At 36.8% G+C, this 16,475-nt stretch overlaps 1 protein-coding gene across 1 annotated transcript in view; it reads left to right on the top strand.

The window, feature by feature from the left end:
* Positions 1–16,475, top strand: part of LOC136863601 (TELO2-interacting protein 2) — a 100,837-nt gene that overhangs the window by 72,031 nt on the left and 12,331 nt on the right. The window contains exons 4-5 of the mRNA XM_068225765.1: positions 8,314–8,481; positions 15,433–15,651. Coding sequence (XP_068081866.1) covers positions 8,314–8,481; positions 15,433–15,651 — 387 coding nt within the window. The remainder of the gene's footprint in view (positions 1–8,313; positions 8,482–15,432; positions 15,652–16,475) is intronic.

Raw genomic sequence — 16,475 nt, 5'->3', positions numbered from 1 at the left:
AATAGAGTTAAACTAATGTATTATTAAAGTCCACCTTTTCAATACAAAATATACAGATTTTAAATGTTTAATAAACATCACCTGAAACTTGGCATCATAATATCGACGAGAATCCGTTGAAAATTTGCCAGCAATAGGCTACCTATTCCACGTATATTTACAATACGACGATCCATCATAAAATATCCCTATGTCTTTAAAACTGAATTTTACTAAGCGTCAGCTAGGTCTACAGTAGACGCATTATAACTCTGCCACTGAGCCATGGCCTTTCTAAGAATTCGAAGGCTCGCATGTTTTGATGCCATTATGCAGATTTGTGAAACGTTTTTGCAGAGTCTGATAGAATGTCATTCTCTTTTCACCATTTCCCAAGATCCAGTGACGTTACACAGAGGCACTGTAAAATCAGTTGCCGTGGCTATTAAAGGTGGGTGTTCGTTAGTGAGTCTTGTCTACGCGCACGCAGGGGTGAAAAGAAGCAGCGTCGTTATTGCAATAGGTGCCAGTCTTTGTTGCCAGTGGTGTTCATTACTGTTAGGCCGCGAATTCAAGACGGCCCGTGATTTTCACGAGATTCTGAGAAAAAGACGTCATCTTGGATTCGGAGAAATACAGTACAGTAAATCAGAGATGCCAACTATTACGATTCAACCGTAATAATTACGATTCACCCACCATAATTACATCTGTACGAATCACATACCACAAATTACGATTTTTTGTTGATTTTTAAATCTAACTGTATGAAGTGTTCAAAAGGATACACAAGGAATGCCATTACAGCTTGAAATTCTCAGAATATTCTTTTCGGATTTCTCAGTAATCATTTAAACCCCTTTGTGTCCCTCGTTTAAGAATATTTCGAGTTTCCACGCACCGAACGCAGTGTGTGCTTCTAGTACCGAAAAAATAGGCACCTGTGAAGTGCGGAGTTGTTGTCTTTGTTCGTCACATGATCAGACATAATACAAAGTATGCGAGTTCTTTTGTGTTTGTTTTGGCGTCAAAGTGGTGACAAACTCAGTTTCTTTGTGAATACTGTGTGCGTGACTGTTGAAGAAGTATTTATTGCGATTTTGCTTGCCAAATTTACATATATTTCTCTTCTAGATATGCTAATGTTACAAAATACAAAAGGTTTGAAATAATGAAGCAATTTCTTATGCAGGAAAATACGTTGTAATGACGTTACCATGACTAGTGACACTAGTACGGTAATAAACCAAAAGTAGTTAAAAAATTTAGGGAGGAATACTCGAATGTATGGCGCTGTTTATTGCGTTTCTCAAAATCTCATTCGCACGTGTTTTGTAGTGTGTGTAGCTGCGATTTTTCAGATGCGCGTGATGAAGAACAAGACTGAATTCCATGCTAGTATGAACTCTGAACTGCTAAGTGCTGTGTTAGTGCAGAGGATGCACATGATATCAAAAGAAAGAGCAAGTGCAGTACTCAACAAAGAAATGATCCTTCAGCCTCCACTCAGATATGTACTACAGATCGCATTTTACTTTAGCAAGAATCATACACTCTTTATATGCCAGTCTTTAAATTGTTACATCTGGTAGAATTGTATGTTTTTCATTGATTTTTCAATGATATGTAAATTAGTAAGATCTCGGGAAAAAATTAAACGGCTGCCCCCCCCCCGTGCCCTAGCGGGTGCATTACGAATTGCCTTTCTTGAAAGTTGGCATCTCTGCAGTATCACTCCAGAGGCTTCTCTGGCAAACATTTAAGTTTTCTTCTTCAAACGGCGTTGGCTAACCTAACCGTATATGTATCATGAAAACATTTCAAACGCATGTAGAGAAATGATAACCTCCTCGCTAAAAATTTACATGGGAATAAATAGTCTTTCCAAAATTTAACTAGACGCGAGACAATATAAACTATCCTCTGAAATCAGTGATTTACTCTGCAATAACTTGGGGTGTATCACATTCTTATTAAGCAGACAGCAGATTTTTTGGCGGAATTCTAGATTTATTATAGCGGAATTTAGCGTTTTATCCATTTTACTTTTAAAAAAAATGTACTCCAGTCTGTCTCTGAGCTATTCCGTATTTCTTGTCAGGAGCTAGCAGTCACACGAGGAAAACATGTTATTTGGATTTGTTGTTATGAGATCATGGTATCATAAATTTGTAATGCTTGGGGAAAGGGTACTTAACTCTTAGCTGACGAAAGTCGACAGATAATGAAACTGTGAGAAAGTAGCATTTATATTTATGCTATGAAGGAAGACCATTTAATGAACTGGTCTGTTCTGTGTGTGGCGCTTGAGGTAGTGGATTCACCTAGTTTGCCCCCCCGGTACTAAAACGCCTACAAGTTTTAGCTCGCCGGCTTGCAGGCAGGGGGTTAATCCCAGTGGAACTCACAGATCAGGTGAGTACAAACATTTACCATCATCATCATCATCATCATCATTTGTGTATGGACCCAATGGATCACGCAAAGCTCTCGATTCTGTTTTCTGAGTTGCCAAACAGCTCTCATCCTTTCTCCGTGGATCCTTTTTCATTCTTCTGTCCACTTTGCCTAGTCTTCTTTTTAACTTCGTTCTCTGTTTGCACTTTCCATCCATTAATTTTTTCCTATAGAGGTTTCTGTCCGCGGTGTCATTTGAGTTCATCTGGGCTTTTTCCACATCCTTCTTCACTTCCAGTACCCATGGAATAATTTTTAGATGTTCTATGTAGGTGAGAATTTTGTGTGTCACTCTACTTGCCGGCAGTCTGCGGACGTGCCCATAACATTTCAGACGTCTTTTTGCGGATGTCTGCTGCAATGTTGGAAAGCTCTTCTGTCACTTTGCGTGACCTCAGTCTATATCCATCTTCTGTTTTTCGGGGGCCGAGAATTTTCCTCAGATTATATTATTATTATTATTATTATTATTATTATTATTATTATTATTATTGTTGTCATTATTGCCCATTACCATTATTTGAGATCGGATTTGTTTGCGGAATTTTAGCGGATTTTTAGTAGTATTTAGCGGATCTTGAAAATATAAGTTGGCAACACTGGAGCTATCTGATGGTGATATGGCGGCCCCAGTCTCGAAAACCCAGAATAACGGCCGAGAGGACGCGTCATGCTGACCACACGGCCCCTCGTAATCTGAAGGCCATCAGGCTGAGCAGCGGTCGCTGGGAAGGCCAAGGGTGTTAAGTGCCATGGGGTTTGATTTAAAAAAAAATATATATTATACATCCATCCTCCCGTATAACTTGGAAACTACCTCATTTGAAAGAAATCAGCTTCATTTCTTGTATCAAATCGTATTTACATTAAATCAATAAGAGTAAATTTCCACCTGTTTGAGACTATATATTTGCTTCAAGCAAATTAATTATTTGTAGTACATGTTTCATTTCTTAAGAACATCTTCAGGTACATTACTTTGCATAGGCCTAGGTTAAATTACAAAGACATCTTTTTTTAACACCTGTTCAAGTGAATAGAAATTTTTTTAAATTAGGTTAGAACATAAGTTCTCACTTCACCACTTCATTCAACCCTCCTAATATATTTTAATAATTTTCATCTTTTTTGAATTAATATTGTTTTAAGCATAACAAGGTTCTTTTTAAGATGTTTTTTGAGAAGAGGAAATTCCTTGTAATTTCACCAAGGCCTATGCAAAGTAATATAGCTGAAGGTGTTCCTAAAGAATGAAACGTTTACTACAAATAATTAATTTGCTTAACCCGCCAGTGGTCGCTAGGATGAAAGTAACGCGAGTGGTCGCGTGTTGTGCAAAATGCTCACGGTATGATATGACGTGTTTACATAATAAATACCAACTGATTTCAAGCGTAAATGAACACATTAAATGAACATAAGAATAAATCTCAAATGGTTATAAAGAACACTAAAAATTACAAATAAAATTACAAATGGTAATAAATCTCAAATGGTTATAATTGTATCTGGTAAAAACAATTCCCAACTTTCTGAAATAGTGAGTGCATCTTTCACAATGCCCTTTACACAAGGAGGATGGGTTACTATTGGCTGATTGCAGAGACGGTATTTAGTGCAGGTGGTAGAATAACCCACGGTATCCCCTGCCTGTCATAAGAGATGACTAAAAGGGGACCCAGGGGCTCTGAAATTTGGAGTGTAGGTTGGCGACCACGAGGCCCTTAGCTGAGACCTGGCATTGCTTCCACTTACTTGTGCCAGGCTCCTCACTTTCATCTGTCCTATCTGACCTCCCTTGGTCAACTCTTGTTCCTTTCTGACCCCGACGGTATTACATATGGAGGCCTAGGGAGTCTTTCATTTTCACACCCTTCATGGCCCTTGTCTTCCTTTGGCCGATACCTTCATTTTTTGAAGTGTTGGATCCCTTCCATTTTTCTCTCTGATTAGTGTTATATAGAGGATGGTTGCCTAGTTGTACGTCTTCTTAAAACAATAATCATCACCACCACCACCACCACCACCACTTATGGTTAAACAATGTTTGAGTATGGCTGCCGCATTGCAGAGACGTTACTTATCACTTAGACACTGTCTAAAGCTGTTGTTCATCCGGCCTTGTTTAAACACTGCCGAGGACACGGTTTAACCTCAAATTTTAAGAGTGAATCACAATGAGAGTTTCTTAGAAGTGAAGCTTCCATGGTGTGAAGAATTATTTAATTTAATTTTCGGGTTGAACCATGTTGTACTTGTCTGCACATCACGTACAGTTTGCCAACATTTCGAATACATTGCAGTATTCTTTGTCAAGGCGACTGAAATACCCCTACTCGATCCGAGGTAATCAGTCTCCCAGGCAGAAATTACACTACTAGAGTGGCCCTGATCTTGGCCTTTTATATCCTAGCCTTTCTGGCTGACGTAAGCCCTGGCTGTCTCGTGAGTATTCTGGAAAGTATGTGTCACAGCCAGGTAGTGGGGGCTTGCCCGCGCTGTTATGTAATGGGGTTGCGGCTCGTGTGTTTATGTTGTGGTCTGTATGTCTTAAACTATGAATGATAGTTTATTTTCCATGAAACATATAATTCATTTTATCACGTTAAGACGATTCCGGGAAGGAAGGTTAGTCCGACGGCCACCTGTGGGTCGTCCGCTATGAAATCACAGCAATTCATTTGAAATATACGGGGGAGATATAGTATAAAATACGATCTCGCTTCTCAAGAGATAACATAAGGGACTTGATTGATGAGGCTACACAAGGGACAGTCCAGTAACTGTCAACTTGACTACAGTTCTTGGCAACCGATGTATGTTATTATATTTGGGATAATTTCCCTGGAATAACAGATCATATCCACTATATTCAATTCGGAAAACTTGTCCCGATTGTCAGAGGGTTGTCACATACATTAGCCTAGAGGAATTCAGTTACATTGTATTTACCAACAAGTAAGCACACAATAGCATGTAGATTTTTTTTTATTTTTTTAGGAAAAGTCAAGGTCTGGGGAGGAAGAGCCGTGGCCATAATAACAGTCCCAGTATTTGCCTGGTGTAAACGTGGGTAAACTACAGAAAACAATCTTCAGGGCTGGCGATGGTGTGTTTCAAACCATGACGTATGTGTTTCAAATCTGCGATCTCCAGAATGCAAGCTAGATCTATATGGACTCTATACAACTCATTCGGTTAAACAGTACTATAGTTTCATGTTCCTTTTGCCGATGCTATTTAGATTACACTTACCATAATAATACTATAATCAATGCTACACTTCCTCGTACAGTGGCGTGTCACTTTAGTCTCGATAATATTATGAAATTACATTTCCACTGAAAGCGATATTCTTCTCTGTGGGCAAGTCATGCTCATGTTTAGCCATATTTGTGTAATGTGTAGGAAGATGACAACTGACTAACGTTTGGGCCGCGCACCGACGAATGTCATTGGTTACGACAAGCAAAGAGTTGCATGGAAGATACTTCTATTTCCATTTTCAAACCAATATTGAAACTTGAAAGGACATCTAGCTAAACACTGGCTGAATATTGTTCATGCAATGGAACATCGTGCGTAACATAGACTTTTTTACAAGTTGTTTTACATCGCATCGACACAGATAGTTCTTATGGTGATGATGGGATAGAAAAGGGCTAGGTGTGGGAAGGAAGCTGGCATGGTCTTGATAAAGGTACAGTCCCTGCATTTGCATGGTTCAAAAATGGGAAACCACGGAAAACCATCTTCAGGCTTGCCGACTGTGGGGTTCGAACCGAACGTTGTTTAGGTAGTTGTTGTCTAAGGCTTAAAACTAGTCATCGTTTCTGCAATCGACCCTATATTTTCAGCACAAGTACGTGAGCGTGGATTTCTTTGTGGTGAGTGTCTGCCCCATTTTGTCACCTTATCTTTCCCTATAAAAACATTGTCACTAAACATGAAATTCTCATGTACCTCCAACATATGTTGTTTGCCAGCTACAGATTGTTCTCCAGGTATGGTTCCATTAGCACGTTCTTCTGGCTCAGACTGTTCAGTATCCATATTATGTTTACTGTGTTCACTTTCATAGTCCGAGTAACTGTTTTCGCTCTTGAGTTGATCACTAGAAATTTCATCAAACCAAGCTAAAATGTCATGACTTGAAGCCATCGTCATGCATTAATTACACAACACATTAATGCAATAAGTTGCAAAAACCTGTTTCAACTATGAAACAACGTACAACAATAGCGAAACTATAACACACACAGACATTAGCGCCAACGTGACTGGTTGTGCGTGAAGCAAAATGTTCACCATTGATGGTCACTGATAATTCCTCCCTCCCTGTCCCTTCTCAAGGTCACAGATGTTCGTTTCAGTGCATCCGCCCTTCTCTCAAAACTGCAGTGTGAAGGTACATCAGGGCTCAAGTTCAAAACTACATGCTGTATAAAAGAGCAAATGATTTTAATCATTGTGAGCATTTTGCTCATATAGCGACCACTGGTGGGTTAAAGCAAATATATAGTATTAAATAGGTGGAAATTTATTCTTATTGATATATAATATAATGAGGCAAGACAACTCGAAACTCCAAGCTGCAGAAATAAAATTCCTATGCAACATGACACAGAAGATTAGGAAGGACCAGGAAATTCAGGAATGAAAAAGTCCGAGAGGAGGTAGGAATAGGAGACTTCCTACTACAGAGGATCCAGAAAGCAAGTCTGAAGTGGTTTGGCAATGTAAGAAGGATGAGTGCAAGCAGGACTGCAAGAAGAGAATATGACTGAGAAGTAAAAGAAAAAAAGACCAGTGGACAGACCCAGAGGAAAATGGAACGATCTGGTGAAGAAAGATGTCAAGGAGAGAGGACAAGATTGGGAGAAGATTACAAGAGAAGAGTGGTTCATGTACAAAGATGGAGGGGGCTCATACACCACACCCAGGCAACTGGAGATGGTCAACGATGATGATGATGAGTAAAATATCTCCCTTCTAACACAGTTAAGTATGAAAGTGATATTCATTTTAGCGATAAATCCACATAGATGGATAATCACAAAGTACCAAAGTATAATTATATGGGGTACAGTTTCTTCACTTCTCGTTAGACTAGAAACAAATTAATACAATGTATGCAACAGAAATGTAAAACACAGAAAATGTAATTGATGAGATATTTTGTGTTCATTGTGTTCTTAATTATTGCTGTTGTGAGAAAACTCATACACATATAAGACTTCAAATCAAACTAAGTTTTTGAGAATGTTCTCTTTCATAAATGGCTGCATTCCCAAATTTGTATCAGGCAGGAACATATTCACAACTTGAAACACATCAGTGTATGGCATTAATAATGTTCTTTTAATGGATGAAATATATACTGTATGTTACCATTGGCACTCTTATGAATAAAGGAAACTATATTTCTGTGTAGGTTTCTTCTGATTCATAATTCTTTTTGTTGTTGTTGTTGTTGTTGTTATTATTATTATTATTATTATTATTATTATTATTATTATTATTATTATTATTATTATTATTATTATTATTATTATTATTATTATTATTGGAGTTAAGACATGGTACAGTTTTGGAAACATTGACCATTACCTGATTTTTATAAAATGAAATTTTTCTGAGATCACCCTGTCAGGAATGTTAGGAAATCACTGAGCAGGTCATTAAACGAAAAATGTTATATGGTACATTGAAAACTTGTGTTATTATTTGATTAGTGTAAAAATGTGGGAAATAATTCTGGTATATGTAGTTTTCTTTGAAATAGTTTTGACCCTTTTATCGCTCGAAGTATTTTATTTCTATTGATCATTGTTTTTCAGCAGAATATGTTGTTTTAATTTTGTTTCCTCATTCCAGTCAAGAGCATCATTAGGCTGGTATGGGCAAGGAGATGTCATTTACAAGGCTTTGGAACCTATTCTTTATGTAAGAGAAGTGGCTCAGGTGCGTCCGCTTATTAGATGTATGGCAACAGTTTTGGACAAAGTTGAAGGAGGCTACCATAATGAAGATAAAAAGATTCAGGTGAGTTCATGCAACATAACATCTTTGTATCAACCAGAGAGAAAACTAAGAGAAAGGACATTTACAGAGGTTAAGCACAATGCTAGGCTATGTGAGAGAAGAGAGTAACAGAAAAAAGAGTCAGTGATGGACTCGACCACCTCACTCCGTGCCATCTTGCAGATGAACTCTCATCCCGTCAATTATAATTCTACTAGATCCATTTCTTTTCAGTTCTGAATATTTCCTCACTTCACCAGGGGGACAGGCATCTGTATTCCTAGAGAGGTCCATTTTGTAGATTTTGAGTCTGGAGATGGTATGAATTGGATAAGAAGAAAGCTAGATAAACAGATACTTGAATCATCAGTAGGAGCCCCTTATTTTTGCAAATGGTTTTTCATGAATTCTTATAAACTGTAAGGTAGAAACAATATAAGTAATTTTTTTATGTCAATTATATGATTTATGATTGTTTTACAGTCACAATATATTGCAGAATTGAGTCACTTTACAAATTTTTCACCAATTTTTATGTAAATAGCAATTTTTTAAAATTATCTATGTATTTCACAATTCTTTTTGCAATTCTGGATAAATTGTGCACTGAAAATCATGATGTATTGCAGGATATCCACCAATAATTTGCATAGAAACAAGAGATATATTTCAATATCATCTATTATAAATACATTGTAATTTGAAATATTGAAATAGATTCCTAGTCTATCTAGCAATTTTGTATGCCTGTCATTTAAACCTTTTAGTGCCAGGAGCCTATATTGTTTGTTCAGACTTGATCTGCATATTCTAAACATAAATTTGTTTCAAAAATTAAGTTTCCAGAAGTTAACCATAATTTAATTTCACCGACTGCAAATGTCAAAGTATTTAAGTTCTTTAGGCCTCTTCAATCTTAAAATTACCAGCATTCTGCCCCGTGTGGCAGTAGTCTTGTTAGTCGGTTATTTATAAGTATTTATAACTATATGTACTAATAATTAATGAAATAGGTACATGTACAGGAACCTAATTTTATCCATTCGGGAGATTCTCACTCGCCCGCTCACCTGCGCTACGAGCCTGTCTCCCGCCAAGCCATTTGCCGTTATGTGCTTCTCGGTGCCACAAGCTCTCCTCCTATGCAGTCTGCTGAGAGCTTTATCAGTGTATGGTTCAGTTTAGTCAAGTGTTCACAGGTTTAATGCTCAGTGTGTTGTTCCAATGCCATTTTCATTAAGTGAGCATGTATTTATACATATCATCTTCATAAAGTACAGGAAATCTTGTGTGACAACATGCGCTGGCTGCATTACAGCAAAGTGCTTGCTGGAAGACAGGCAACCGGGTGAGTTAGAATCCCCCGAATGGATAAAATAATGTCCCTGTATATTTAGTGATTTTTATTTAAATAGGAATTATATATAGACTTAAAATTACAAAAGACAACCATTCTGTTTAATATTAAAGTTCAGTGAAGCTGAACAAAGTACTGTACATCTATATGAAACATAATGGCGCATTTCTCAATTTAATATGAACTTCGAAGAATACACAATCTTTTATTCTCTGTTACCAAAATAATGAATTACAAAATGTTCTTTAAGTGCTGGAAAGTGAATTATCTACTGTCTGAGGACAGATTTAAATTGACTGTGGCTCAGACGATTAAGATGCTGAACTTTTGACTCCAACTTGGCAGGTTCAATCCTGCCTCAGTCCGGTGGTATTTGAAGGTGTTCAAATACGTCAGCCTTGTGTCGGTAGCTTTACTGGCATGTAAAAGAACTCCTGGAGGACTAAATTCTGGTACCTTGGCATTTCCAAAAATCATAAAAAAAGTAGGAAGTGGAACCTAAACACAGTAACATTATTATAAATCGACTGACACTGTGTTCAACATCAGAAGAGGTAACGAAGGCATGTTTGAACTTCACAATGTCTACTGGGTTTTAAGTCTATCGTTAACTTCACACTCAAATCTCCACACAACATTGCAGCAACCTTTCCATTTTCTTCATATCCAGGGTTCTTTGAAAGTACAGTGTCCATCTTCATTTTTGCTACATCTGCAACTTTACCTCCAGCATGATCCAGTTGTTCCACCGTATTATTCACAATTTTGAAACTTTCATAAGGTGTCAAATGAGAGTTTTGGAGCCTTTGAGTACATGAAAAATTATGCTGAATGTATCTTAAGTCATTCTGCACACTTGTGATGCAGACAACTGTTTTTGCAGCTTTAATTGAGGTGCATCTTTGAGTTGACAGAATGTAAATCATTCTTAATAGAGTGTGATATTCAGCACCATAGGCCTATTCATCCGCTTGAAGCAGTGTACCCTACCTGTTTATAATTGGCTTAGGTGGCAGTGGAATTCCTGGGTACATTTCCTTCAAAAGATGAACCCTCCTGTAGGCTTAGGGAAAAAACTTTTTTCACTAAAGAAATCAACAAATCTACTTTGAGGTAATTGCCTCTTAACACTTCTGCCATATGATGAAAGGTACGTGCTACACAAGTTAAACGAGTCTCCTTGGAATATACAACAAATAATGCTTCTTCAGATTTTATCATATAAGGTGCAGCATCGCTAATAAAAAGTAATACTTTATCATTCTTAATGCCCTGTGGCTACAGGAAACCCATAGCTTCATTGAACAGTTTTGCTGTAGTTTTGTTATTTAATTTTTCTAGAATATCACAGTGTAAAAGTATCCACTTGCAGTAACCTTCACTTAACAAACCAATGGTTAGTTGCCGAGCAGCCTGCCTTCTTTGTCTGTGGTTTCGTCAACGGAAATACAAATTGGAACCGTCTTTAATTTATTGTCTTAGTATCTGAGCAGTTTCATTGTATAAGGCTGAACAATTAATTTTTTTCAATGTTGACTTATCTGGTGTAGTTCATTTAGTATATTTCTCGAGGAATTCCCTGAACCACCGATTATTCAGTTTGAAGAGAGGGATGTCGGCAGAGTTAAGAGCACAGGAGAGATCGGTGTTGAACTCGGAAATTACAGTCAAAGTTGTTGGTTGTGTCAGAAACAATTATCCCTGCTTGAAATTTTGTTGTTTGTTAGCCTGATGTTTACTGGTTGGAATGTGTTCTTGCACCAGGAACCTTTGAGTAGATGTCACTATGTACGGATACAAATTACAAAAATAATATCTTACTGTCAGTTGACAAAGCATTATTTTTAAATTCCGATATGTAACTTTTAATTTTAAACTGGTTGACTGTGCTACTTTAGGCATATTGTAGGTCTTCAATGAATATCAATATACAACTGAATACACTGTACTTGTAGATATAGTGGTATGTACAAGTACACTATGATCCATCTCACTGCTAATTCAAACTGTGAATGAGTGGTAAGTGTAGATGGAAGTATGAAGCAATGAAAGGGAATGTCCGAATTACAAAATAATCGGGAAACCACTTGCACACTTTGATAAATTGTATTTTCCAAGTTATGAAATTATGGGACAGACAGTCTGTTCATTTAACACATTTTAGCCAAAATATGGACTATATTAGTGTGACCAGATTTTGAAAATGAAAACTAATCACTAAAGTATGATTTGGTATATTGCAAATTCTTAAATCACATCACAGTAGTCACTCTCAAACATATTCTAAAAATTATACAACTTAACAAATACATTTAAAAAAATATTACATCTATACTGAATCTTTGCCTAAGAAAACCTCTTCACGTCCAGCATCTGGGTCAGTTTTTCTTTGATACATACTTTAAAAAGTTATGAATTTCCTTCAAGAGGTTTGGGTGTCCTAACAAAAATATTTAGAAACTTTTGCAAGATACATCACGGAAATATGTCTTGGTCATGATCATAGCTTTAACAGTTTCAACATTGAGCCTGATCTTTTCATCTGACCACATACAATTGATAACTGAAAACACTCTCTCTAAGCTCTGTACTGAAAGGCTGCATTAGTTCCTGGAATCATCAAAGCAAAGGTACAGTGCATTTCTGTTCAATGTTTTCACTGTCCGTAATACTAAAGATCTTAACCCATTTATCATTTTTTATGCTTCTTCTTTTGCATGTGTTTGGATATGTCTGTTCGACTGCCATGCTCAATAGAAAACACACCTTTGCATAAGGTACACAATACTTATCTTGATCTTCCTTAAGAATAGGAAATTTTTCCTTTTATGCTTCTGTGAAATTACTCTTTCATTTTGGTATTCTCAACCACTGATTTAAAAAAAAGTACAGAACAACTCGTTACAGTGAAGGACAGAAGAGTACTGAAAGATGCGTGCTTGTAAATGTGAAGGGATCTCAACATTTTTTCGTGTACCAAGCACTATTATTTGCCATATATACAAGTTTTCCTTGCATGCAACGTTGACAGTGTTATGTTACAAATTTGCTGCTCCTCATGCTTTGGCATGTACAGTATAATGCTAATCACAGCCTATGAAATTAACCCTAGGAAAGAGATATATTTGCAGATTTTCCGTAGAAAAGGGCATTATAGTATTGGTTGGTTGGCAAAGGTTAAGCTGCCGGTTCAAAACCATTTTCGACACTTCCTATAAAGTGTCACTCTGCTGACGCCATCTCTCATATAACATTTCAATCTTGAACTACAGAAAAACAAGAAAACAAGTGAAATTAATAATTTAAGCATGAAGAATGAAGCTCGTTGCTAATGTAAGCATGTATGCAAAATTGCTCACGAATTAAAATATCTCAAGAAAATGGGATATATTGGGACGAATGTGTAAAAAACGGGACATTTTGTGTTCCGTCAAAGATTTGTCAAGACAACGGGACCGACTACTGAAAGAAGGGACAATCTCGTTAAAAACGGGATGTCTGGTTATCCTAGACTATATTGATTTTAATGACTAAGAATATGGAGAATAAGTACTAAGCTCCAAAATATGGAAAAATAAATGCTGAAGTTTTCAATGATAATACAAAATATAAATAATGTTAGTTTCCTAAATTGATATATATTTACATAAAAATCCATTCCCTCCATATAAAGGTATATCTTGAAATATATTGCAATATTTGATATTATCTAATGATGTTGAGAATGTTGTGTTAAAATGTTTTTATTCTTTTCAGTAAATCTTTTAAGTAAATGTTTTGCCTGGAGCAAATACTAAGGCATTTTGTATGTTATTTTGCTATATGTTGTATCTGCTTATATCCATTTCTGGTGAGGTACAGTGTGCAGACAATAGTGTGGCTCCTGGTATGGGATAGATCAAATTTGTTACTTTCATTTTTCTGTCTTGGTCTCATCCTTGGCTTTGGCGACATGAACAATGGTGGTAGTGTCATTCCTTATGCAGCTAGTCCCTGTGATGTATGGAAAGTGTTGTTCATGAGTTGGTTGGTGTATACATTTCAGTAGGCTTGGCAGACTGATACATAACATCACCTTCTAGCCCAATGAGGAAAGCAACAGGAAACAACCTCATTCTTCATTTCTCTCATGTGCTGCTTTATTGACATCTAGACTACTTCCAACAGTTAATGGTGGAACTGAGGAGGTTCCAACTAGTCTTGAGCTGAGGACTCTACATACATATGTTCTATGCTAAAAGGGTTAATTTCTAAGTAGCATTGTTAGTGTGGCAAAGTGAATTAACATGGATGTGGTTTTGGGCTAGGGGTCTGTCTGGAATTAGTGTCATCAATTTCCCTACATCATTGTAACTATTGCAACTAGTGTTCATAATCTATGTACACTAGGTCAGTAGTGTTATCGATACGTTGTTATAACTCAGCTACATAGAAAAGCATAGAATTGTGGATATGAACTCTTTCTCGCATCTTTTAAGCCCAAAAACATAGGTATGAAATGAAAATAAAATATGCTGGTGTATCTCAGCACTCGTGTCATGTAATATAACCACTTCAAACGTTGAAACATGTATTTCCTCCTAGTGTCTCTCACTATTAAAGGGGAGAAGAGTTCATGCAACTGCTAATATCCTGCACAACGGTAAGACTGGAAGCTCGACTATTTGACCGGATCTGTGAACTTGCCGGTCACTCCCTGACCGGTCGGGCATACTCTGGTTATGCGGTCTATTTCACAATTCTCTAGTGCAGATCACAACTTGTGAACAGTATGGCATCTTTTCTCTTGACTTTGATATCATCGCTAAAATTTTAGAGGTCATGCAGATCTTCAGTGCATCATAGAAGTTGCTGGCCACAGTGACTGTTGTAATTTGTTTCCATTAAGTGGATATTAGTTTTATAATAGAGAAAGAGAGCCTCCGTGGCTCAGACGGCAGTGCATCGGCCTCTCACCACTGGATACCGTGGTTCAAATCCCGGTCACTCCATGTGAGATTTGTGCTGGACAAAGCGGAGGCAGGACAGGTTTTTCTCCGGGTACTCCGGTTTTCCCTGTCATCTTTCATTCCAGCAACACTCTCCATTCTCATTTCATAGCATCTATCAGTCATTAATAAATCACTTTGGGAGTGGCGACCCCATCGTACTAATAGCCTATATCTGCTTCATTCATTTCCATCCCTGACCCGGTCAATGACTGGAAAACAGGTTGTAGGTTTTCAGTTTCAATAGAGAAAGATTGTATAACTGCTCCACAGATGTCAGCAAAACATCTAGATTCTAATATGTGACATGAGCTGTAGGAAATTATCTCTAAGTGAATGTAGAGGATTTTATTAATTCAGAGAGATGGACAGTAGTATTATGCTTCAGATAGTGGACAGAATTAATACTAACATTATATAATAATATCCTGAACTGTGATACTAATAATATAAACAACATACATGAACTCAGTTGTGATACCCTTCATTTTCTGTTTGTACTTTATTTTTATGGAACAACAGCACTTCCTCCCACCTATAGGGTTTCCATAGGGTCTCAACTATACCCTCAAGAATTGTTTGTTTATTTGTTCAATATATGAATTATATCAAAATATTTTGTTGCAGTGGTCAAGGTTTGATGATACACTTTTTATCATCTTACAAACTATGGAACTGGAACAACGCTGTGATCTAAGATTGGCATATATTGAATCACTTCCACTACTTCTTGAATCCATGGGACTAAACCTAGTCCGATGGAGTAAACGTCTACTGCGTGTAATTCAAGAATACTTGGAGGTTGCTGCCTATTCTGACATGAATACAGCCAAATATGCTCTTTTGGTAAGTTTTGGAAATATGATATGACATTCTTTGTGATTTTTAAAAAAAATTTTTTTTAAATGTTGCAGTATGTTCTCTTCCTGGAAAAAAAAAAAAAAGATCAGCTGAGTACAAACATGACTGAAAGGAAGGAGCACATTATCACAGAAATTTCTTGGCTAATACACAAATATTTATAGACACTTGACCTATAATAAATGCACTTCCTTGCTTTTAGAACAGTATGAGATAACATTTGAAATAAATTGCCCCTAAATGCTGCTTGTCAGATTCTAGACACAAAAGAATATGCAAGTTCATTGGTGAAGTAGCCTTGTACTGGGAGTATAATTTAAGACCATAGTGGAGTACTGAGGTATGGGAGTGCAGAGAAGCAGTGATGGCGAGCGCAGTGCCCGCTATGGTGAGCGGACGTAATCTTCTCGAAGAAGCGGCATGATTACACCTGTAGAAACTAAATAAAACTGAACTCACCCGCTATACACATGCTCAGGACAAATAAATAAATAAATAAATAAATAAATAAATAAATAAATAAATAAATAAATAAATAAATAAATAAATAAATAAATACTGTAAATAAATAAATAAAGCAAACAAATAAAGTAGTAAATGGAACTAAATTCACCAGTGTTTACAGAAGATGTTAAAAGTGATCTCCTAGAGCTGCGATGCAAGCTTCACATCTTGTTATGATATTTTGAAACACACTTTGCAATTCATGAACACCGATTGAAAGCACAATGTTCCTAATTTTGATTTTTAATTCTTCTCCAGTTCGAGGATTATTCCTGTAAAATTTTCTTTTGAGATTTCCCCATAGA

This window comes from Anabrus simplex, chromosome 1 (genome assembly GCF_040414725.1).
Source record: "Anabrus simplex isolate iqAnaSimp1 chromosome 1, ASM4041472v1, whole genome shotgun sequence".
Lineage (NCBI taxonomy): Eukaryota > Metazoa > Arthropoda > Insecta > Orthoptera > Tettigoniidae > Anabrus > Anabrus simplex.
The sequence above is the reverse complement of the archived record's forward strand: the minus strand, read 5'-3'. Positions and strand labels throughout refer to the sequence as shown.